Source organism: Genypterus blacodes, unplaced genomic scaffold (genome assembly GCF_046128005.1).
Source record: "Genypterus blacodes isolate CSIRO-AG114 ecotype Tasmania unplaced genomic scaffold, CSIRO-AGI_Gbla_v1 ptg000107l_1, whole genome shotgun sequence".
Classification (NCBI taxonomy): Eukaryota; Metazoa; Chordata; class Actinopteri; order Ophidiiformes; family Ophidiidae; genus Genypterus; species Genypterus blacodes.
Window position 1 is genome coordinate 2,658,469 of NW_027466911.1, and position 26,161 is coordinate 2,684,629.

Sequence of the window (26,161 nt, forward strand, 5' to 3'; positions counted from 1 at the left end):
GACTGAGAAACTCTGTGGTCGTTGGACTTCTGTACCCGTTTCCCACTTAATGCATCGTCACAGATAAACTGCACGTTAAATGGAAATCAATAACCATCGACGCTCCAAGTCATTAGCAGCAGATTGATCGCATGGATGTTCGGCTGCTGTCACCCGCTCATTCTTCTATGCAACTGAATGGCAAACTTATCAATCGTAATTGAATTTTGGGTGTGACTTTAAATGCATTAAGGTAAAATTGCACTTCGGTTCCAGCAGGATGACAGCAGGATTGAGGCTTAACTCCTTATTATCTGTATTCATATTGTCAAAGAATCCTGTGAAAGCGTTTTCTTTCCCAGACTGACTTTGAAAAAGTTCTGAAAAACGCATTCCAATTTACGCAATTTTCCTCCAAACTCCATCATTCTTTTGCAACACTACTTTGTGTTCAAGCCCAAACCAAAGCCTGCAGCGTGTGCCTTGGTTTCTAAGTGACTCGTCTACATTGGGAACAAATGAGCTTTTCACTGAACAAAGCAAAACAGGAAATCATAACACATTGTCACGCAGACTAATATATTGCCGGTTTAGTTTTTTATTGTGATTTGTTGCCTGCGACAAAAAGATTATATATCCCGAGCGTCTTTGCTTTAAAGGAAGCCGTGCAGGCAGGAGTGCTGGAGTGAGCTGACAGCCGCCTTCCACAAATGATAAAGGACGCACTTTCTCATCAAACAGTTTCCTGTCTTATTGTCTCCGTCCTTGCGCTCTGTGTCAGCCACGCCTCGTCTGTCTTCGCTCCGCCCGCTGCGTGTTTTATTTCACGACGCAGCTTCAAGAACAAGGATCACGGCGCCATCTATAAATCCAGAATGACAGGCCGGACCCCTGAGAGAACTGGCCAGAGCCTCCGGAGGTTCAAGGTGAAGTCCGTTTAAGGCGTGTCACAACATTCTAGAAAAGGAATCGGGGTCGGATTCCAGTGGGCTGGTCAATCGAACGCTGACATGATGTGATTTTCACCTGGGGAGCCGGAGAAGAAGAGGACGAAGAGGATGTGATGATGGACAAGGACGGGCAGAAACCAGCTTGCGTGAAATCATAAGGCAGTTTTCTAGATTTGTGCTGTGCCTCATCGCACACACACACATGCAAACTTAACTTGGCAGGCGCTGTGATCTGGCAATCGGTTAGCCATTAATGACTTTGATGGCTTGCAAATGAGATTTACGTCATTATAAGCCAATTAAATAACCATTGTCTGCAGTCTTGTGAAGTCTTGTCGCCCGCAGTGATTGTTGCTTGTGAGATGAAACGTGCAACTTACAAGCCGTCGCCGCAAATGCTTGTGAGAATGTAGAAAAGGCCTGAAACCAACACACATCGGTTTTATATTTGCTTTTTCCGAGCGGCTAACGGAACTTAAGACTTCACTAACGCTCGTCTGCAACTTTGAGGCAGAACGCAATTGGCACACATTCTCTCACCAGCAGCTATACTGGCGGTGACAAACTGGGCAGAGAGAGAGAGAGAGAGAGAGAGAGAGAGAGAGAGAGAGAGAGAGAGAGAGAGAGAGAGAGAGAGAGAGAGAGAGAGAGAGAGAGTTGGGAGGAGGAGAATCAAAGAGTTTCGCCACGCTGATGAATGCAACCATTAAAAGTTTGGGGGCTGCATCATTAGCGGTTCTGGCTCCGATTCACGCTTTCAGAAAAATCAATCCAAGAATCAAAGGCGAGGTTGCAGGGGCAGGGGAGGTGTGTGTGCGTGTGTCTGTGTGTGTGTGTGTTCGTGTTTGAGTTTTGTTTGGAAAAGGAGAGGCAATATCAGCATCACGCCTGCTTGGTAAGCAACAACACTGGCACTCATCCATTAATCTTTTTTACCCCGTTTAACACACACACACACACACACACACACACACACACACACACACACACACACACATTCCTCCACAGCTATCAGAAATTTAATAAGGTGGGGGAAATGATGAATATGCCACCGAAAGGAGATTGGGCAAAAATCAATATAGTCCCGTCACCCATAATGCTTTGAGGAAAATTGGCAGTTTATGCATTTTTTAACAGAACAGCTAAATAATTCCACTGTTTGTTGTTGACGGGGCACTTTTTAAAATGTGCTAACTCCCGGTTTATGCACGTTAAATTGCGATTACACACTCCATCTACATTTAGTTTGGGCGTCGTCAGAGCCGCTGAGAGTCTGATTGAAGGGCTCAGGAGACGGTGTCGTGTTCAGATATCATACATAAAGAGCCTCCCACACACACACTCGCAGAGCCTCGGGCTGAACTCCCCCCGTGTGGAGCGTCACACACACCTTTTCACTTAGATTCTCCTGCACTCTCCATATGTTCTCCCAGGTGGCGTGTTTGTGTGTTTGTCACTGAGCATCTGTCTGTCCGTACACTCCCACACCAGCAGGCTATAGGCGACCCCGGCCCCTCCCACTCCATCTGCAGCATGGGGACGCCTTAGTGATGTCATAGGGATTAACCGTAGAACAAAGTAATTAAATCTGCCTGCAGCTGTCCGGCTCGACTGGGGGGTTAATTGCTCGCAGGTGGACGGCGGCGATGCCAGGGAGGAACTTCTGAGGAGGGAAGATGGAGGAACGAGGGGAGGACGGAGGAGAGAAAGCACGAGCGAAGGCAGAGCCCGACGGCTTTAATGGAATCCTAACTGTCATTTCAAATATGGCTGTGTTAAGAATACAACATCCAACATAGAACCACTTCCAGCATCAGTGTTGTGGATTGAATCTGGATTATGATTCAACCGTACCTGGTGTTTATCACCGTGGAAACAGTGGTGTTCGGGGACGGTGTTAACTGCGCAGAGGTAGCGGTGATCATTTGCCTGTCACAGTCGCCTACACGTCGCCGTCGTCACCATTAATCAACCCGACAGATGCGTCAGTCCTTTGGACATTTCCAGTCAAAGGGAAATATATACTTACGCTTCAAAAAACTCTTTTATTGCCAATATTAAATTTTTCGGGTCCGTTGTCTCGGTGTCACAGTGAAAAAGGTTCTCTGTTAACATAGAAAAAATTTAAAACATAGGTAGATTTTTTATGTGTAAAAAAACCCTTGCTGCAGCATCACTGTGCACACTGAGTATACCAGGGAGATTCAGGGACACTGTGGGTTTGGGTGAGAACAACACAAACGTCCCTACTGCAGTAAATATATGAGGAAAAACAACAAGAAGCATATCTATGCTTTAAAATCAGGCCTGATCGCAGGTTGTGTTGCGTTAATGTGTCACTAAACACAGAGGATTGTGTAACTAAAGATTTAATAATAGCAAAGTAACGACTTGGAACGGATAAAAAACTAATAGAAAGAATGCAAATATAGTGTATGGTTTGCTCCACTGACACTAGAAATGGAAGATAAACAACGTGGATCTGCTTGAATTCTTCTATTTATTTCTATCTATTTAAATTTTCCACAGAATAAGAAATTGTTCCTTTAGTCACAGAATCCTTTAGCAAACACACACACACACACACACACACACACACACACACACACACACACAGTCGCTTCTAAGACTGTCTAAGAGGTCGCACACAGACATAAAGATTGTGGAGAAATGGCAGATTTAGATGAGCTTTTCCTCTCGTCTGTGGATTCTTTAGACTGAAGTGGTTGTTTACTTACAGACCAAAGTGTCCTGAGGCTTTGGACTGGATTAAATGAACGCGTGCATCACTGGTGATGGATGAACACTTAGAATATCTCTCACACCTCAAACTCAGCTCAGGTTGTGTGAATCAGCTCGTAGCTCCGGGGCACTCTGAGGATTACACATTGCCAAGACGAACATACTGCTCGTCCTGGCAGAGCCGCTGATTTGTATCGGGCCGGCGTAATAAGCGGATATTGTGTTTTATCAGGGAGAGACGGAGGACCGCTGAGGGTGAAGGCCGGCGCTGAGACTCACCTCCCCAGGTTGATGACTCCTCGGGGGATTCCTGTGGGCGTGTTGAAGGCCGGCAGCAGCTTCTCTCCTAGCTCCACCGCTTTCCTCTTGAATCTCTGGAAAACGAACACAGACGGATAGGAGACTTGTAAACACACTTACTGTACGTTTCCTTCTTTTCTGAGTGGAAATGACAAAAATAGCTACTACACAAACTCCCCCTCAGCCCTGGAGCCTCGACAGTCAAGAGACGGCATCAAAAGTGCAACACCCGGCATGCATTTCTCCTTTTTTTCTTAATTCTTAATTATGTGAAACATAAGGCCTGGGTGCCACCAAGCTCTGGCAGGATTAAAACCAATCTCATTGATGTAATCTGCAGCCATCCATTTAAAACCCACATTTGCTCCACTTTTAGTCCACTGGGCAGACTCTGCCAGGCTGAGACTGAAGAGGACGGAAATGTATCATCTCTGTGCTATCAGCCACCACATCTGCATTAGCCAGGAGGAGGGAGAGGGGGGCAAGCAGTGCGGAGGGAGAGAGAGAGAGAGATAGAGCGTGAGCGAGAGAGAGACAGATAGACAGTAGAGTGAGACGTTACAATCTTGACAAAGACATCGACGTCTGCGGCCAGAGAGGGAAGCGGAGATTCATAAAAGAGACAGAGAAGCCTTGGAGATGAGACGAGACAGTGTGAGAAAGAGAGAGACCAAGAGAAAGAGGAGGAAGTGATTGAGAAGAGGCTCGACACCGCGAGCACGGAGGCGAGACGCAGTCTAGACGCAGACAAAGACAAAGCTTAGCGAGTGCTGGAGAGCGGTGAATCAGCAGAATGACTGAAGATGAGGAGGAAAATTAAAGAGGAAACAAAGTCACGTCAGTTAAGTGAGAGCTGCAGGGCTCCATTGTTATCTGGGCCTGTTGTTACTACGCTGCTTCCCAGCAACTTGCTTTTAGTCCCTTAGCCACATTAGCAGGTAAATATAGTTTATTCAGGTGGAACATATTCACACATTAAGCACCCCGTGGCACATCACCAGCTTTTCCCTCAGTGTGCACACATCTTCATTCTCTTTTTAAAGGCGAGTTTTTAAAGGTCGAGATAAAAATGTCTCTCCTCACACAGAGCGTCCATTAAGCCTGTGCACCATGTGACTGAAAATGGGCTCCCTGAGGCACTGAGGAGACACTGATGCCAGCAGCTGACAAAATATACATTAGTTGCACCTGAGACCTCAAACAGGTGCACGCTTTTAATCACCGTGCACAATCTGAACGCGCACACACAACACGGGTGGCTGGTTGAAATTGCCGCCATTTATTCTTGTTTACTTGTTTATAAACGACTTGATTAATTGCGGCAAAAACCCCTTTGGCTGGCATCTGCTCGGTGATTTAATGTACACGGCACGCGAGCTAAATGAAGCAGCCAGGTTCATAAATCCGTCGCCTTTGTTTGGACACAGCATCGAACCACCTATCCAATAATGCTCAGCTTTCAGCACATACTCATCGCACTCAGGATGTGGGAGCACGGCCAGAAACGACATTGATCACAAGCGACAGCAGACAGGTCGCTTTCTTCTCTTTGACTTCAAACTCCCCTGTAGGATGCGGGACAGAAGCTTGGCGCCCAGATGTTCCATCAGCTCGTAACGACAGAAGACGGACGCTGGACGAGGAGCCGTCTGTCCCACGGCAAACATCGTCTAGAACTTCGTCTGGGGAACTGTACTTCACTCAAAATACAAGGACCAAACAGAATACGGCGATACAGATACATGTCAGGCTCTACAGGATGTAACGTGGCAATAATGTATGAACTATACGACTGCTGATGTGTTTTCGCAGGCGGCATTAACGCCCGCCGTTAATTTCTCACTCTCGGTGTCACACTTCAGAGGTAGGAGACGCGGGGCCTTTAATGTGAGACACCTGCCAGCGCCTCCTCCTCCACAAGTTAAACACAGGAGACGCCGTTGATGGCTGGAGATGAGAAACGAGTGTCAGGCTACAATACAGAGGGAAACACCGTTTTCCGTTTGATGGTGAATTCATCACAACTTCACAGGACGGCGTGTGTGTGTGTGTTTTATTGATTTCGTCCTGTGGTTCTTATTCTGTGCGGTATGCAAAGTGCATGCATAATGTTCTCTTGATTAACGCGTTTCCATGCAACCAGTTGCCTGTGATGGCACTGTGCATATGCGTACGTCGTCATGTCACATTTTCACATCATCACTGCAACGATAGTAAGCGACACAAATGTAACTCATGTACCTTTCTCTGTTACCAGTCACGGTGCCAAAGTATTACCTTCTTCAAGTGTTCTGATTTGTCGAATTCCCTCCCGGAACGAGGAACTCCTATCCTATACTATCCAGAAGCAAAGATCATGATTACAGCCCAGTTCTTTACCCTGTAGCTCCCTAGACTCAGCAAGAGGTCCGGTAAATTCAGGCATATTCACAAGCTAACAGTTACCTATGTGGCAGACACGACGTGCAGTTAACACTGACTGAAAGGAATATCACAAACCTCGGCTCCAGCCCGTCTTCCCCAATGCTTCCACCCTTTCATCTGGATCTGAGGGCGCTGACAGCAGAAAAGCTTTTATTGCACCTTGACTTCATTCTTCATTTGACAAGCTGCTGGTGCCAGCTGACTGTGGAGCAGAATGAGTCTGGAACCAGCGCTCCACTACTGTTAAAGAGGTTTGAATCTCAGCTGGAGCAACATTACTGCCTTTGAGCGGAGAGTAGGAATATGCAGCTGCAGATGTTACCAATTTGGACCAGCATGAGTTTAAATGTTCGCAGTATCTATGTTTGGCCCGATAGAGAAATAGTTAATAGTACCAAGAAGGGTGCACTGGCTGATGGAGGAGAGCTTGACTTTTGTGCCTGGGGGACATCTCAACTTTTCAATGAACAGAGCTGCTTTACTGACATAACCGAACGGTGAACAGTGCAGAACATGCAGCTGCTCAAGCCGACGTGGGAAATGAAAAGCACTCTCCATTATTTATGCAGCGTGGCGTCATGCGAGGGCGAGCATCCGAACATGCGAAAGGAGATTCAATAAATTAGACACGAGGGCTTCTCTGAAAAACAAATGCGGCGGTGAGATGGAAGTACCCACCAAAGCCCAAATTGGAAAACAAACAAGTGGCGTCTGCTCAATCAAGCCCCTGCTGAGAAGGAGCCTCTCCAAACCTGTTCACTTTGCAGCTACGACGGTGAGCAACGTGCATCAGCTCGACTTCACTCTCTCCCCAAAAGCAGGCGAGCCGCCCGCCTTCTCCTCGCCCCTCCCTCTGACCCACAAACGGCCGTGACACAAATGATTTCACAGCTTGCTGACTTCTGCTCCTCTTTAATATAGAGGTCAGTGTTGTTGTTATTTCACCCAATTCCACCCAATCCCATGTAATTACTGCGCGCACACGCACACACACACACACACACACACACACACACACACACACACACACACACACACACACACACACACACACACCCCAGCTCTTGATGTTACTCTAAGCTTACTCATTATAGGTAAGGAGGCACGCAGTTATATACAGTGTGGGCCTATACACACCATTATACAGAACACTGTGTGAATGCCTAACATAAAGGGGTTTATTGATCATTGCACCTCTCTTGGTAATATTTACTACTATTTCTATTGTCTATTTTTATTTTCCACACCAATGACTGGGTTCCTTTCAGCCAGCCAGTGGCACAATATGCTTTGGCTTATGGGGCTGTTTGTCATCCAGATGCAACTCAACTGCAATTTCATATTTGCATGCAGTGGAAATCACATATCCAGCGCAACGTGCCAATCCCATGCATGTTACCCAGCTAAGAAGAAGCAGAGACTCTGTGCAGCCTCTTATCAGGTCACTGTAGCTGCACTGTGGGTGCTGCTATCTTGGCCCAGTGGACACCAACACACTTTCAAAGCTTCACACAGGAGAGATGAAGGACCCTACCTGTCACACACCAACACTTTCTTCCACCTGTTTACATACTGACAGATGCCAGGCATGATCTGCCTTCCCCAAAGCCATAGACCAGACACACTCACTGACCCATCAATAATTCACCATACAATATGCCTGCTGTCCCACACTCTCCACCGGCGAGCCAGAGCAGCGAGGAGTGGGGGCTGATGGGATGCTCACTGGGGCAGCGTTTGGTGTCAGGTCCACTTCTCATTAGGGGCATGACAGAGGCTCTCAGGGCCGGTGTGGGAGGACAGCAGGCACCTCCCGGCCCACTCAACCAGAGAGAGGCTCCAGCAGGTATCTTGCATTAAACACTACCATCGAAACTCTGGGAAATATATGAGATCTTGTTAAAGTCTAAGGGAGGAAAATTGCCGCAGACACTCTGTCAGTTACATGCAAATAGCCAAGCCGCCGCATGGCTGTGTGGGTGATGGATTAAAGTTTTCACAGATTCCTTTTTAATCCCGTCAGCAACTTGCAATCAGCAACAGAATCGAATACAGGAGACATTGAGAGACCCCCCAGCGCCACCCAGAGGTGGTGATGTTCACTGCGTCGTGCTCAAGTTCACTGCAGCACTAAACTGCAGGACCAAGCGGCATTATAATGAGGCTTATGTGTTCTTAAGAGTTTCTAACAGTAGTAGAGCTGAAATGATAAACTCTGTGCTAAGGGAGCTGCTGGAGAAAAGGTCAGTGGGTCATTAAATCAAAAAGATTTTTCTTTCCACTTGACAGCATGAGACTTCTCAGCAGATTTAATGGGATTATTGGATTATGGGATATTTTGTATGCAGAAATATCACGTTGGCCAGAGGGCTGCACACCAGCAAGGTTCACACTCAGTCCAAAATGGGAAAATGGTTCCTCCTCTGGGGAACGAGAGGTGGAAAATTTCACCGTTGAGGGTGTGGTCAAAGGAAAGGTCATCATGAGGCTTCATTCTCGTGGGTCCATCGATATCTGCGATCGAAGTGACGGACAGACGTATAGACAGACGGACCGACCAACCAACCAACCACCCTTTACTGTTTCTCTCACCTAAAGCAAATACGCACCAAATTACTGCTGTTAATCTGTCTGTTTCTGATGCAAACACATGCCCAGGAAAGTTGTGAAATGTAATGAAATGAAACGCTCCTTCAGTCAAAGCCTGAGATATCTTCAAAGGGAGGAGAATAAATGCAATGCACATACTTTGCTGTTGTGAAAATGTGGGAAAAATATGATCAGGGAGAAACGCACGGGGTAACAGGATTGGAAGGAGATAATGACAAGGTATGAGGATAAACAAGAGAGGATAGAAAGACAGATGGAGCGAGGTGTGTGTGTGTGTGTGCTGCTGTGTATGTGAGGCTGTGACTGGGACACAAGCAGGATGGGGGACTCAGATTTAGGGTTCTCTATGTGGCAGTGGTTTTGTTAACGAGAGAGTAACGAGGATGAAGAAAGAGAAAGAGGAAGAGAGAAAGGAGAGGAGAGGAGAGGAGAGGAGAGGAGAGATAGAGAGGCTTCTTTAAAAGCGCCTGATGGCAGAGCCGAGCATCAAAGCGCTGCCTGCCTCATCAAAGACTCCACTCGCTGAAGGATACGGCCACACTGATGCCATGCAAGTGGGGGAGCAAGTGTGAGTGTGTGTGTGTGTGTATGTGTGTGAGAGAGCAAGAGGTGGTGGGCCTGGCAATGAGTGTAAGCATTTTCTCTTTACAGTTAATTTGGTGTAAATTAAGAGACCATATTGGAGCTTTTACGAGACTGCAGCACAAAACGCCGGTGCTTCCCACATGTTCTTCCCTGCCCGATGAACACAAAGAGGAAGGTGCTGAAAGGCACAGCAGTGTAAGAAGAGCACGCTCTGTAATCCAAGAGTGGGTCGTCGCACACACGTCAAACAAAGCAGAGCGCTGGGTGTTATTCCACTGTGCCTCTGAAGTGCCAGTAAAGTTGGCACCTCGATTGACAAAAGCTGTACGTAATATATCCTCTTTAAGGAAAGCCCACATAATCACAGAGCAGAGAAAAGGCTTAACGCCGAGCACAGGCGGCACGGCAGATAACCACCACTCAGACCCACAGCGGCTCACTGCTTTTGTTACAAAACCCTGGAAGGAGTTCGTCAATGTTCATCAAAGGGCCGAGAGCAAAAGGCACCAGCTCACATGCTGCGAACACAAGTAGACACACCATATTTAGAAGACCAACAAGAGATTGTGGTTGTTGTTGTCCTCGGTCATAGCGGTGCTGTAGGTTATGTTATAGTAGCAAGGGAAAGCTGAGATATTGGCAATTAAAAAATTGTGCCAGTGTGCTCAGATAAAGGGACACACTGGCAAAAGAAGAGTTTTCATGTTGCTGACTCTTGACTCTCTTCCTCTACACAACACCTCAAACTGACGAATAATAATGAATAATTCTTAATATGTTATAAAGAAACAAGTGGTGAGTTGCAGCTGCAGCCGTTGAGCTCATCTGGTAAAACACAGAGACAGAAAGAGAAGCTAGGATCGCAGCGTTTTGGTGCGCAAACATGAAGCGCCGCGCCTCTACGGACAAGCAGAGAGCGTCAGTAATTTCGCTACGTCACCTTCAATATCCAGCAAATAGAATCAAAACCCAACAAGAGACTTGTGTTTTTCTAATAAACACTAATTCTTCAACATCAGTGAGTTGTTAAGACATAAATGTGCAGCGAGCGCTCAGCAGAGGGCTCATTCTTCCCCGACATGTTTCCCTTCCCTCTTTTGCAGCTCACATGATCACATTACACCGGCTGCTCCTCTCCTGTCTCAAGCTCACGGTCCGATAAGACTAAGTGGGTTTGGTTTCCACCGCAAAAACAAAGTTGTTTTTCTTACGAAACGGATAAAGAAAATAACATTTATGTTGACTGCAGGCCTGTGAGCAGGAGCCAGAGTCAGTAGCTTATACAGTATTACAGTATACAGTTTTAATCCACTGATACTGCACGTTTCTATGAAGTGTTAGAACTCACTGGACTAGCTAGTGTACTTAGACTTTGATTCAGCTAGACGGCCTACGGTCGGGCCGACTCAAGCTTCCTTGAGCCAGTAACTGTATTTCTCTTATGTGTTCTGCAGCTCAGTGAGATGAAAATTCCATTTGGGTATCGATAGAAAATTAGAGCCACAGAAGGAATAAAAGGGTGATTTTGGAATTAAGCGAGGCGACTCTTTCCTCCATCAAAAAGCTCTAAAGAACACATTAGCATAGACATTCCTCTAGGCTTCGGGCGGCTTCTGTTTGATAGCACTACAGAGGCGCGGCTGACGACATTCCATTCTGCCTGTAATCTAAAATGCTCGTTGTTGCAGCCTACACCAAATCATCCCCCCTGGATATGAAACATATGGTATTGTGTTCCTCTCGATCACAGGCGTTATGATGGATCCACTTGATTCTTTCACTTTCCACCTCCATCCGTTATGCTATCATCCTCCACACGTCTACCTCAGGGACCTACTTAGTCGGTAATGCGTTCCCTTCTCCGATTGGCCTGGCAGGCTTCCTGTTGCCGTGTACACGCTGTTGCCATGGTTTCAGCTGGGGCCGCGCTGAAGTATTCGTGAGCTCCATCTGTCTTGGGTGTCAGCTGGGTGGAAAATGCTGTGATTCCACTCATTTTCTCACTGGGGGGTGGCATCCATCCTGCTGCCACTCCTCCCGTTGCCGCGCTGGCATACATCGGCGCGATTCCCCTTGCTCAACTTTAGACGCCGCGGCTCCACGACAAAGCGGATTGTTGTTTGGTGCCGGACACGCTTCATCAATTTGAAAGCTGAGAAGATTTGCCTGACTCGTGCCAGCAGACCCAGGTGCAGGATTCAGAGTGCACAACAAAGCAAATACAGTGTGAGCACGATGAGAAGGAAGCACGGTCAGATGAGCACAACGTTGAAAAACAACTTTTATCAATGAAGAATTTGGCCGTTGTATCATTGAGAAAATTGGTGACAAGCAAAAATGACAATAAGTGTTTTGGCATTTTTTACACAAACCTCATTCCAGTCTGCATGCGCAGGGGAGGAATACATTTTGCTTCACTATATCAGAAAACACAAAGGGCAAAGTGTCCAATCCCCAGTAACAACGGAGCGTTATCGACTGTGTGCCCACTGAGGCAGTGGCAGACTGAAGCCACGCTTGAGGGCATCAGGGTTGCAGCTCTGTCACCTGAGATTAGCTCGGGTGAAATTGTGGGCATTGGCCCTTAGCCGATTCACCAAAGGAAATGCCAATATGTTTCTGTCCAGCCTTTCCTCAGGCGGTGGTTGAGTTTGTAAAAAAGGACTTTTTATTTACAAGTGTTGCATGGAATTGCACTCATGGTTACATTTTGAAGGCATAGTTAGGACTGAATCTCGTAAAGGAAATAAACTGCACCAGCTAAAATAAGGAATGACATTAAAGACCAGCGAAATAAATAAACAAGTGATTTCCAGTGTTTTTCTGTAAAGCACAGCCCACAGTGAGCTGAACCTCTTCACAGGGCGGTGAGTAATGGTGTCTGATATTCCCCCGACTCCCTCATATGCGAGGCCCCAGGGTCATTTAAGGGATCTCCCGGCTTGCCACAAATGTCACAGCTCATAGATATTGCATGGGCCTTGACCTTTTGATGCTAATTAAATGTTGCTGCTCACCAAGTGCCAAGATGAAGAGGAAGTGCAGCAATGAAGGGAAGGGAGAAAGATGAGGAGAAGGAATTGATGGCCCGGGGTCACGAGTTCAAAGCTTAGCATCCAACAACACCCACAAGCGTGCAAACATTCAAAATAAGCCCGTCAAACGTGAGGATCTCGCTATTACTCATCTCCTTGTAGAAAGAAATAAGCACATACGAAGGAGTTGGGGGGGGGGGGGGGGGGGGGGCTTCAGTGGGCGTGTGACCCTGAGGGCGACGCCGGAGTGCAGAGCGGCACCGCTCGGCTGGGAGACAGCTGTGATCACATCAGGAGTGCCACAATCGATGTGCATGTTCTAAAAGATGTGCTCCATGCCTGCTCTCCAGCTGGGCGAGGTGTGAAGAACCAAACTGGGCTGCAAAAAGGGTCTGCCTTTAGCGTGTGTGTGTGTGTGTCTGTGTGCTCGGTTGGTCGGCTTTGTCACATTCGACTGCCAGTTCTGCAATGCCAATCAGCTCTAGGATGGAGTCAGATGTTTAAATGTTATTTACTGGTGCGTGCAAAACAATCAGCTTAACACGGCGCAACATTACCAATTATTTTCCAGTCTGTAACAAAGCAAATCCTGAAGCAAAGAGAGAGAACATGTTGGAAAAGCTGGGGTTAGATTAGGCCACGGGGTAATGAATGTTCAAAGTTCATTCAAGCAACCAATTCTTTGCAACAGAAATCACAGATTTATCTTGACAGGTCGCTGCCTTGTGAAAGTCACCTTGAAGCAGACATTTGCCTCATCCAGTGCAAAGTCAGCAGAAATGAGCAGGAGTCTTCATGCAGAGAGACGTTTGGCGAATGTCCTGAACCGTTCAGGACATCCAGGCCTCGCGAGGACAAATCTGAAGCTCCGTCACCCTGAATCAGCTGCTGTCCCTGGCCCGGCTAAGAGAGCAGGCCGCTGGTCAACCTGGATTAATTTCACAGGGATGCAGGGAGTTGCCGTGTCCACAGTGGTGACAGAAGCGGTGCCAGGACGTCTCCCGGGAAGCCGCGCTGTCACTCCTGCCACAGCAATGTCCACACAGCAGATTTCACTTGTTTTTTTCTCCTACTTCTTTTATTTACGGCCAGCACCTGCCGCAGGTTGGTTTCAAAAGGTTGCAGCATGGGAGGAGAGCTCACCTGTCTCTCCCTGAGTGTGTGTGAGTGGTTGCGGTCGTTGGCAGTGCATGTGTGTGCCCAGTGTGTGATGGCAGATGTGTCACACCATCAGGGCAGATACCTGCTTGGCAGCTGAGGAGCATCTCACCAGAGCTCGGCTTGTCACTCACACACTCTCTCCCTCTTTGTTATTCCATCTCGTTCGGATGCTGAGACCTCAGATCTACCAATTTTCCGTTGCCAGGAACGTTCCAATTAGCCTCGCAGGCACCAGATCAAGTTAACGTCTCCACCAAACTGGAAACATCAGAGTGCGAAAACATCACAGAGGCTGTTGGATTAAATCAAAGCGGAGGCAGAACAGAGAGGCTGTTTTCATCCAGCCATGAATGTGGCCTGCGTGTCTCGCAGCAACCATACCTGCTGCAATTACATCTTCATTACATCAATACAAATACTTCCGTTTGTTCAATCTTCCTCTCAGACTGGCAGACACGTCTTTCACCTCTTCTGCCAAGATGCAGGCGCTGACGTCACCTCGGCCTCTTGCGTCTCTGTGCTACTGGATGTTTTCCTTTTCCCTCAGCCGGATTATTCTCATCCTTCATCAGGCCTCGGAGAGTTACAAGCGTTGTTGATTTTCAATTGGCTTTAAACAAACTTGAGGCACATGGTCAGCTCACCACATGTAGCGACACACCTGAGAGCACAACCGAAGCGGCTGGGGGGTGGGGTGGGCTGTAAACTGGGAATAGAAGGAGTCGGGCTACATGTGATGGGCGCACAGCGAGGAAGAGGAAGGTGCCAAGACATAGCTTGGCACGGAAAGTAAGCATTTCCAAAACCCCGCCGAGCTGGATCGCTGCCTCGTTGCCGCTAGCCTTTGCTGGATCGAACCAGCCGGAGCTGGAAGGACGTTGTCTCTCAGCAAACACTCAGCATGGACACCGTCTCTCTCTCTCTCTCTCTCTCTTTCTCTCTATGCAATCTCTGACAGGCGAATCCAGACACATCTCCCCCCACTGGGCTACAAAGCAGGTTAACTTGATCAATGCAATCACTGAGCCGGTGACAAAATCACAGTATGGAAGGGTTGATTAAGGCTCAAATTAACATCCAGGCTTCAAAAGGGAGCGCCGTGATTTGCTCTGATTGATGTCAGTATAAGCGAGCTGATTGTGCGGCCAGTGAAAAAAAAAAAGAAAAACGCCTTTTGTGAGGAAGAGAAAGGAGACCTTGACCTGACATGAGAGCAGGGAGCTGAGGTTTAGGTCACCATGTGTTCAATTCACTGCTGTAATGAAAACTCGCTGTAGACGGAATTGGCCCAATGTCGACCTCCCCCCAAAAAACTGTTTGGAAGATGGAAGAGGAATTGGTGCCAAATGAGCAGGAGGGGAGCAGACACAGCGGTGGAATCAGCCCGCGGAGGATTGACGTCTCCGGAATCATTTTGAGGCAATGATGTGCAGGATGCAGGCGGAGTGCAGCGCTAGATTGGTGAGGTCTCCTGCCGGCCCCTCATGATGTACTTACAGGTCGACAAAACACTCAGGGCTGTCCACACGTTCGTCACCAAGACCGTCTGTGCTTTACCAAAGGACCTCATCACTTATCAGCACATACGCAAAACAAACAGACAGACAGATTTTGCCCGTTAACACATGTAACCCATTTACAATTCTGCCAACAACTAAATCATGGGGGCGTCTGTTCTTGTCTGGGATGTTTGCCATTCAAAACTGCTACAATGAAAAATAGATGTCGGACTGTCCTGTAGCTCTTTCAGTCTTTGTTACTGATAAGTCCCATTTCGGCCTGAGAAGGATGTAGCCATAGCAACGTCATGCTTCTCCCGTGGGGACTTTATCTGCTTCTTTTCACCGTCAACCACCGAATTTCCTGGGATGCTAAAAGGAAGAAGAGGGTCTACTTGCTTTGCCAGAAGCAAAAATATCAATGCCCGGGTCTCAAAGTCAGAGTCTCTGTGGTGGTGGGCGGGAAGTTGCACCCCCCCAGGCTGACGCTGTTTTGTAAATGTCACGACAAGAGAGAGGACTTGGCCACTGGCTGACCAACGGACAGACGCATGCGATGGACGCCGTCTTCTTCTCCTCTCTTTTGAGCTCTTTCTTTCAGCTCTCGAAAAGCTTTTCCTTCTAAGTTGCCATGGCTACAGATAGAGACCATGGGCAGACAGACAGAGAGAGCAAGAGAGAGAGACAGAGAGAGATGGAGAGAGAGAGAGTGAGAGAGGAAAGAGGGCTTGACTTCCCTTCACTTTTTGCTGCTTTTATCAGGTAATGTGCTCTTCCCAGAGCTACTTGTCTAAGTACGTTTGGGAATAGCCAGTGACCATTATGCTAATTAGTAGCAGAATCATGCTTTGCTGCAGTAATTACGAAAATGCAGACTCTCACAACAACATCTTCCGTACAGCTGCACAAACAAACACACCAATTACAGCTCCAAAGCAGATGGTGCACAGAACCCACCATGCCGTACCCCAAAACAAGGATGAAGAATTTGCTCATCCACTGATTGAAAGTGTCAGACCGTGAGACCATGTTTAGCTGGTAGCTGTTCTCCGCCATGATTCAGCCACTTCTACCGTAATGGGAACATTTGACTGACACCTGCCATGCAGGCTAGGAGATTCGCGTCAGCAATCTGCACCGCGTTAGCACTGCTCCGTGTGGGTGTGCGCGTGTTTGCAGAGGATGAGTGATGGAAAGAGGCGAGTGCAGTCCCTGTGCATGTGTATGTGTGTATGTGTCTATGTGTGCTTTTTACGAACCAGAGGCTGAAAGACAGTGCAGTTTGGTCAGATGGGTAGAGGTGGAGGTAGTGGGCTGTGCAGAATGGGGAAATGGGAGCATCTTTACGACTTCACATAATGGCAGAGAAGCCGCGATCAGCAGTCCCTCTGTCTCTCCCTAATGGTGTGATGCATTAGTCCGGTGCCTTAATTGGACTGACACCAGCTGGAAATAAAAGCCATGTGCAACCTGCACGGTGGATTGAACCTGCTCCTCCATGAAAGAAGAAAAATCTTCTCTCAAGCAACAACAGGACACAAATAATTGTTTTTCTTGGAGTTGTGTGGACAAGAACGAGTGGACTTTGCGCTGGTGTGTAGTAAGTAGCAATGTGAGCCCTCCCACAATGAGCTACCATTCATTTCTTACCATATTTGTATCCACTAAATATGACATCTACCACCTGGCTACTGTCACCCGGTGATAAAATACCTCTCTGCAGGGATGGCAGCTGCCCTAGTTTCCAGAAAGGACTGGTTCTGTGCTTTCAGTGGAATAATACTTGAGCTACACAACCTCTCAACTTGGGAATCCGCCCAGAACCTTGGGCCTAAGCCTTCATGCATATTAACCAATATATCAGCCTCTTTTCCCTTTAAAAGCAGGGTGTCAGAACAGGCTGTAATCCCATTCCTAACCAATTCAAAGAGACAAATTCACTATCCGGGGAGCTCAACCAAACGTGAGAGCAGAAATCCTTTTTGTAAAGTCAGCGTTCATTTTCACCTGTACATTACAGCGGATGGAAGGAAGCAGAATTGAGCCTGATATGAATGTCATGTGCACAGAGCAGCACTTTCCTGAAAGTATCTGGTGTCTGGCTCAAATCCCCAGGCTGGCTCGGGAAAGTCTGCAAAGTTTGCTGAATGCTCTGCTTTTCCCCGAGCCGCTAGCATTAAAGCGGTTTGCTTTCATGTCTGGGTCACAATTCCCAGTTGAGGAAAACTGGTTATACTGGGAGGCTCCTGAAGGAACGGGATTAAAGGAACATTCCACATGGGGAAAATTAGACGGTTGCAGCGGGAAATAGGAGAGAGATTCACCAGAGAGAAAGAATGAATGTAAATTAGTAAAAAAGGACAAATGGGGGTTATTTCAATATTAAACCTGTAGTTTCTACATGAGAACCAATTAAGAGAAATATTAAGACGTTGAGCGAAATAGCAGCGGCAGTGAAACTTCGAAACACAATTAAAACAACGTCAATACATGAACCCTACAGCAGCTTAGTACACAGGCTGGATACACGTGAGACCTTCTAAAATAGCTTAAATATTAGGCAATTACATGAAACGTGATGGCCACAGTGTCAAATGTTACCATAGTAACCCCTCTGACAGTGACTCAGTGTGTACATGTTGACGATTTGAAGCAGTGGTGTGATTTGCATGCCTTTTGTTTTTAATCTAGTCCACCTCTGTATGTGCAACTTGCGTAACATTTTGAGCAGCAGCATCTGTGTGTGCGTGTGCGTGTGCGTGTGTGTGTGGGCAAATACAAATGTGAAAATACAAAAAGAATGTGTACTCTGCAGTGTTTCCAGGACTAATGTAATAAAACACAGCATGACCACAAAGATATTGTATATTGTATATTCTTTTGTACAAGCAGGCAGGATGAAGTGCACAGAATTTGTGTTTGTGAATGAAAATGGATTTGCCAAGCACAACTGTTAAAACATTCAGGATCGTACTGTCGTTGTTGTTTTGAGGGATCTATTTTCAGAGGGGCTGTCTTTGTTATTCCCGTAACTAAACGTGGTCGACGATTTGAATGGGCCCACCCAGCGCTACAGAGTGAGCCGCTTTGCAGGCCGTGATCATGAGTCACATTACACGAGCTGCATGCCAGCAACAGCGGCGGGGGACCATCGGTCATCGCCCGCTCGCCGAGACGGCGCCTGTGCCGTGGGATTGTGAGTATTAAAAGCATCTTGTGCCGGGAATCAAGTCGACTGGACGAATCCATCCACACAATCCTGGCTTTAATGATACCAAGTGGCTGCGAGCAATCAATCATGGCCAACAGCAATGGGAAACACCATTCCTTCATCTCACACCTTCATCCCAATGGACTGCAGCGCTACAGCAGATTACTTAGGTGGGAGAAATACAAACGAGTTTCATATTAGTAGATAAAAAAGAGACGAGGAGGGAGAGTATTTTGTTAAGACCCTGGAAGGAGGCGTTTGTTTAATGGAATATCAAGGTGAGAATGCGACGGCCTGCAGAGTTTCTGTGGGTACACGTCATGACTCATACAAGCCACCAGGGACCATTAACTGAGATTTAACACATCATATAAAAGGAAAACAGGTTGTAGTAAAGACGTGAAAGGTGGAAAAATAAAGCTTGGGGGACACAAATCTGGCCTGCCTGGTTAATTAGATCTCTGCTCATTTAATATGTGGTGCGTGTGATTGCTAAATGCTGCACAGAGAGATCAAAATGAGAGCCAATGAAGGCCCTGGGGAAGGGGTGGGGGGCATTCAGCTGGATCGGGACACGCAGCAAGAAGACCAAGGTGAGGACGGGAGAAAAAAGTAAGACAAAGTCAATTTCCAAGTCGTGGCTGCATCCTTTGGAAAACAGTCAGTGTATCTGAAATCGGTGCCTTGACACATTCCTGAGAAGCAGTGGCACCGGGCTCCATTACCCACGCAGCCAGCGAAAGGACACACACTACAGCCGTAATGATACATTTGAGTCAGGCCGGGGCTATTTGCTGGTAAGGAGGAGGGAGGAGTGGCCGGCTCGTCCCCGTCAGCCGTTCATCCTTCCCAATCATCCATTCCGAGGGGAGCCTTTCCAAATCTCTGCTCGCATGCCTGCTAAGAGGCCGGCCCATTAGCTAATTGTATTACACTAAATATGAAGAAACAGATCAATTACCGCCTCCTTCTGGGAATGTGTGTGAGTGTGTGTGTGTGTGTGTGTTTGCGAATGCTTTAATCGTGGGAATGTGTTTTTGCCGGCTGCTGTCTGAGAATTCCATACGCTAAAGGTTCAGTGCCGCCTGGTGAAGATGTTAAACCAATCATTCACCTGATTGGTCGGCTACACAGATATGAAGATCCCCGGTGGGAGGAAGCCGGGATGATAAATAATTGGATCTCCCCCATGGCTGAGATTCATTCATTCATTATTTATCAGTTAATTGATGACTGCGAGTCGTCTCTCTAACCTGTCCTACAATTAATTTGCTGCTTTTATGTGTTTAATTAATGCCCGCTGCAGCTTCACACACACACACACACACACACACACACACACACACACACACACACACACACACACACACACACACACTCACTAACGTAGAGGAATTGAAAAGCTTGATTCTATAAAACAGATTTGGACGGTTTCTCGTCTTCCTCATATTGCTCACACTGAAGAACCAACGCTGCTGTCAGTGTTGTCGTCGTTGTGCTCGGGCCTGTTTGTTCTCCGACTTGGCTGGCTGTCCTCTCGGCTCACATGCTTCTCTCTGACGCTCGTGTTGATGTTTGTGGTGTGCGAGACATCGTGTTCAATGTGCTGCGGCGTTGATATTTGGTGAGGAGTTATTGCTTCGTATACAAACAGAAGTCAAAGTGCCGACTTCACCCCCAGCTCCTCGTGCGCCACACAAACCAATTCTGTGAGGTCTTGTTCCCAATGAAAAGCAGTTACGGCAACGCAGTCGGAATCCCAAACACATTCTCGGCAGTGTGAGACGCGACGTGTGTTGTAAACCTTGAAAAACAAAATCATTTTCTTTCAACTTCAGAAAACAACAGGTTAGACCACTGACAAAACCTTCATGCACTGTCACATTTGCTGTGCAGCTCTTTTCACAGCCTCGTTTCAAACATCTGACACAATTCATCAACTCACTCCAACGAGCAAAGCCCAGAAAACAAGATCCTCTGCCAAAACAGGAAAAATCAAACACAAACAAGCAACGGAAAGGTTCAATCCATTCAGATATCATCATCATTATCAGTATGATCAGTGTTTCTCTCCTCCGCAGCGACAGTTCAACCAGCAGGAAGGCAATGATTGAAACCAAAAGCCATCAGATCAATGCATTTCACCGTTAATACCCTGGCCTTTTTTATCGCTTCTTCAGTAACCTCTGTGGATGACATCATACACACACGCACACACACACACGCACGTCACAAAACAAACCACCAACTCTTGAGAGAATCCCAGCAAAGGTCACGGTCATGACAGCCATGTAGAACAGAAGAATATGAGGTCACAAGGGGCAAATGTGGTTATTTTCCAGGACAAACAAATCCAATTAAAAGAGAGTAACAACTAAAAATGTGCCCATTAGTTAATGAAACACATTTTCTTTTGGAAGAATGTGCCACAATAACAGAGGGCCCATTGAGTTTTTAGTTGTTTACATTCCCAAAGTCTTCAAAGTCACCACCAGGGGGCGCTTCATGTACTGGTGTGAGATGAGCCAAAGGTCTCAACACTGGAGCATCGAATTCATCGTATCTGGAATGTGAAAGTTAAGTAAGTAAACGACAGCCAATTAAAATAATCTTTGAATGTTATTTACCGTATATTAATTTGTCTACACTGTCACTCAGAAATAGAAATTCCCAGTGTGGGGATTTTATTTAAAAAGCTTTAGTTTATCCTCCAGTTTTCTGTCTCTGCTTTGATTGCTGACAGGCGGAGGAACGCTGAAGCCTTTCAAATGAGAACCTAAGTGGAAAAAGGGCCTGATGCTGAGAGAGGTCTAGGTCGACATCATTACGGACGGCCCGGTGGTCTGCTGGAGTCCATTTGTTTTGGACTTTGTGTTTGCGACCCACCCGGCTGGCATGACTTGCAGAATAAAGGCAGAAAAAAGCTGCAGAGGTTCCCCGGCGCCTCTCCACAGGGCTCCTATTGAGGTTTGTGCTCATTTGGGCCGGGGCCAAAGCTCTCTCCCAGGATAAGTCCAATTACTCCAGCAAGAATGTTATGTGCTGCTAAAACCACTAATTGAGAGGTTTACACTGGAAGAAAACCAACGGCCTGGTGGAGAGGAGGAGGTGACGACATATCAAAGGGCAAAGAGACACACTGAGGAAAAAGCTCCTGTGTGGTTCTCCCAGGATAAAAGACTATTTGTGCCTGAAAACGCGTCCAAAACTCAGCCACCTGCAGAAACGGGAGCCCAGACGCTCGGCTTTGCTGCGGCCCTGCAAAGCAAACAGCTCGCTTATTGTTGAGTGACAGCCAGTGAGTTATTATTAGCTGACTGAACAAGACTCAAACAAATATTAAATATGGTAAACGCTCCTGCGCATGAATAAATAAAGCCGTAATGCGCGGCGTGTTGAGGGTGGATGGGGGTGTTGTTATCCGCTGCCTGTTTAATTCCGTAATGAAAGTGCGAGATGTAAAAAGTGGAGCGCGGCGGCCTTATTTTAAACCGTGCATCAATGGGATTAGGTGCTGGTACACACAGTGAAATGGGCGTTTGGGATTGAGAGGTTTGCTTTCATGGCTAAGCCTGCGGGTGGAGAATACAAAGCGCGGCAGGTTACTCTGCGATTATGATGATCCACTCTGAAATGAAATGCCTTCCAAAAACCATTGTCAGCTCAGCTCTTCAGCAAAAGTAGACAAACAGATAAAGCATACACACACACGTGCACGCACACACACACATGCTCACACACACACACACACACACACACACACACACACACACACACACACACACACACGAGCACGGAACAAGCAACGCATTTGCTGCTCACCTTGCCTGAATTCAGAGTTAAAACAACTGTAATCCAGTGGAATTGTGAGCCGAGGCTTTGTGTAAATGGATTGCAGTTCTTCCATTTTTGCAAAGCAGACAATTGCTTGATTACCTCACATTATTCAAAGTCAGTGCGACCTGACATTGAGCTGCAATTAAAGGCAAGAACTCCCGAGCTCTCCTGCCCAGTTCATAAACACCCATTAGAGCTGGAACGGATCAATAAGTGAGACAGTGAGAGGAGAGAATGAGGCTGAAACCAGGCGAAGACCTCACAATAACAACATAGCACAAATTGTAACAACGGTGGACTGGAGCTGCAGTTTCCAGAGAAGGAGAATCACCGCAAAGTAACTATACTACAGTATTGCTGCTCGACTTACACGGATACATCAGCATCTGTATACTAGTTGTACGTTCAGCATACTAACATTATACTTTTACACTGTAGGCACACTGTATTTGTGTTTCTATACCACACAAACACACACACATACACACACACACACACACACACACCCCCCAATCTCCGCAGTCTCAAGAAAATACTTAAGTCACTTCACTTTCACTTCAGACTGAATTGCTACAAATTGTTACCTTTAACTACCAAAAACGTCTCTTTGCCTTAAAGGTGAATCAAAAAGGGTTCAGAGTGAATCCAGGTCCCTGCCGCTGTACATCACTGAAAATGCAATTTTAAGCAATTTAACTGGCCTATAAACTCAGTTATAGCCTTGTCCTCCCCGTACGGACGTGCACAGCACTGTCGGCACAATACATCAACTCCATTTACATACGGCTCATACGGCCCCTTCAGACAGACTTCACTTTGCCCTTTTCTTCTTTACCTCTCAGCATGTCTTATGTAAGAGCCAGTGCCTGTGATGGGGGATGCGGTGTCAGGAGAGGAACTATAGCCTTTGCTTGGCAGGAGCGTATATGTCCCTGCTCTCCCTAAAGGCTTCCAGAAAAAGGGATCCTCTCTGTATACGCCGATGATTATCAGCTCTGGCCCTGCAAGATTAATTCAAACCGACTCGCCTCATACAATAACATACTGTACTGTAAGAAATCCCCTGGCATGTATTTCTCCCCGAGACAAAACCGAACCCTTCCCGGCGGGAACGCAAGGTCACGGCGGAGAAGGCTGATAGAATTTCCTCGATGCAGCGGTGGATAAAGGGAGAGACACCGGGATAGGCGTGAGACACAAGTGCAGGAGACAGGCACCGACAATCAAACATCCAGGGTACCATCCAGAAGTTGCTGTGATAGGAAACAGGTCAAAGGTTCAAGTGATAAAGGGTATCATAAAGATTTAGTCATTGTCTGGTGGAAGATGAAATCCTCTCATTTCTCCAAAAACTTCAGATATTCCTCATTTATAGATCAGACACTGGAGATTGCAGTTCAAAACCTGTGAACGTACTGTGATGGTGTCTGGGGGACAAAATGATTTGATGATCTCAATCATTGAGGAAAAGAAAAGAACATGAACGACTGACTGCAACAAAGTCATCCCTTCCAATTTGCTAAATGAAAGACATAATTGAAAAAGACCGACCAAAGATGTCATCTCAAAGCGTTCACTCGGGCTCGTGGTGAACAACGTCAAGGGTGTCGCAGTTGGAGAATGTTGATGTTCTGCACGTGTACCATCTTGTCCTCGTGTCTTAAAAACATACTTTGTACATTGGCTCTGTGTGATATCGACAACAACACAAGTGAAGTACAGCAGGTGTGTGTTGTACGGACTCAAAATAGAGGCATATAATTGGAGAAATTGACAAAATTGTGAGGAAAACCTGGATTTTATGTTTACTTGTTTACCTACACAGTAGCCTCGAGATCGCTGTCTGCTTTAACAGGGACACGCAGGAATAAGGAGGCAGGAGGAGTCGCATCGCGGCCGTGTAGATCCTCAGCAGCGTTTCCACTATCATGACACACACGGCTTGGTATTAATAGTTGTGTAAGCTGTTCACACCTCAGCGCTTTGACCTTTATTGGCTTCCACGAGATTTCGCCGCGCCAAATGAGGCTCGTATTGCCATGCAAACGTGCCGCCGTCTCCTCATCAACACCTGCCTGCTGCCTGCCGCTGGGGGGGAGGAAGGGGGGTATGAACTGTCCCAGCTTCTCTCCTCTCGTTCTCACCTTCCTGCTGTCACTATCGTTTTCCTCTTGGCCCTCTTCGCCGGAGTTTCCTCTCCTTCCCAGACACCTTGTTCTCTCTCCTCTCCCTTCTGCCTTCTTACCTCCTATTTTTTCCTCTTACAGTCTTAACTGCCTCTGGGCATCTTCCACAGGCAAAACAGCCAAAACAGCCACATTGGCGAAGGGGTAGAACACAGGCTGAGCCCACAAATCTACTGAGTCCTGCGTTATTTGAGTTTCTACCGTTATTGACAAGAGGCATCATCACTCATCTCATAAAGCCGTCACACAGCTTTAAGAGTCAAACATCACCACGTCTCCCATAATTCAACATTTCCACTTTAACGGCTCACATTAGCATTGACCTGCATAATGAGACGCCGCACCGAGCAGAGATTTGTTGCACTGAAGAGGCACAGAGCCTTCATACAGCACAGAGGTTTTCAGGAATCGTCCCTGCTAACGTCTAACGTCTCCGCCTGTGACACAAGGCCCGACTCAAAGGATTCTTTGTCTTGATGCATGTCCATTTAAACAAAAGAAAACCTTTTCATTCACCTCTTCTTGTGTGTGATTTGCAAACGTGTTAGTTAGCAGAGATATGATATGACAAAATGGACTTCTGCACCTTTGTCAGAGTGAATTTGTGGTTCTGTAGATGTTCTGTATGGGTTTGTGCAGGAAGAGTTCCTCTGCCACGTGTGGTCACAACAATCGCTGCAGCTCACTGGAGGATCCGAGGAAGGGAATCAGTTTCGTTTCCACACTGAGCTTGACTGTAACACTTTTTACACCTTCCTGTTCTCTCTCTCCCTCCCTCCCCCTCTCTCGCTCTCTCCCTCCCTCCCTCCCTCTCCCCTGTGCCTCTCCCATGCAATCTCACTGCCTCCTTGTATCACATCCCCGTCCGCTCACACGCTCCCTGATAAGCATTCGCACTTCTCTCCACACCAACTCACCCGATCTCACTTTCTCTCCACTTCCCTCTTGCTGATGAGCATACCATCACATCTCTCTCTCTCTCTCTCTCTCTCTCTCTTTTTCTCTCTCCCTCTCGCTCTCTCCCTCCCCCCTGCTGCTGCTGCTCGACCCGAGGGCAATTTTCACACAAGCCTGATTGAATTCACTCCGTTTCGCCTTCATGGTGCTCTGTTCTTGCTAAGGAAGGGATTGAGAGAACAAGGTCTCTACACCAGGCTAATTCATATGCATGCACACTGCACACTACACACACACACACACACACACACAGAGGACTCCACATGCAGGCATGCTGTGTGCACAGATGCAAATATACACTAGCAGTAGAAAAATTGAGGTGAAGTTCACATACAAGCACTCATTCTTCTGTAGAGGTGAAGGTACATAGAATACGAGCTGATGAACTACACACACACACACACACACACACACACACACACACACACACACACACACACACAGACAAACCACAAGCTCACAGATGCATGCATACACACCAGCAAACAAAAAACCTCGAGTCAAACCAATCTAGCGGCCAGATTGAGGAAGATCGATGGGAACACACACATTCTGCATATCACAGCATTTTGATGGAGACACACACGCACACACACAAACACACAAACACACAGCACCTCCTGCAATTTGCCACAGCAGTCTGAGTCATTTTGCCAGGCAGGAGTGTGTTATTGTGGATGATGCA

The 26,161-nt window shown here is 47.0% G+C and overlaps 1 protein-coding gene across 3 annotated transcripts in view; it reads right to left on the reverse strand.

Annotated features, from left to right (window-relative positions):
* LOC143008777 (mannosyl-oligosaccharide 1,2-alpha-mannosidase IC-like) overlaps window positions 1–26,161 on the reverse strand; it is a 72,192-nt gene that overhangs the window by 11,546 nt on the left and 34,485 nt on the right. For all 3 annotated transcript variants that reach the window (XM_076160678.1, XM_076160677.1, XM_076160679.1), the window contains exon 4: window positions 3,951–4,045. In XM_076160678.1, the coding sequence (XP_076016793.1) occupies window positions 3,951–4,045 (95 nt within the window). The remainder of the gene's footprint in view (window positions 1–3,950; window positions 4,046–26,161) is intronic.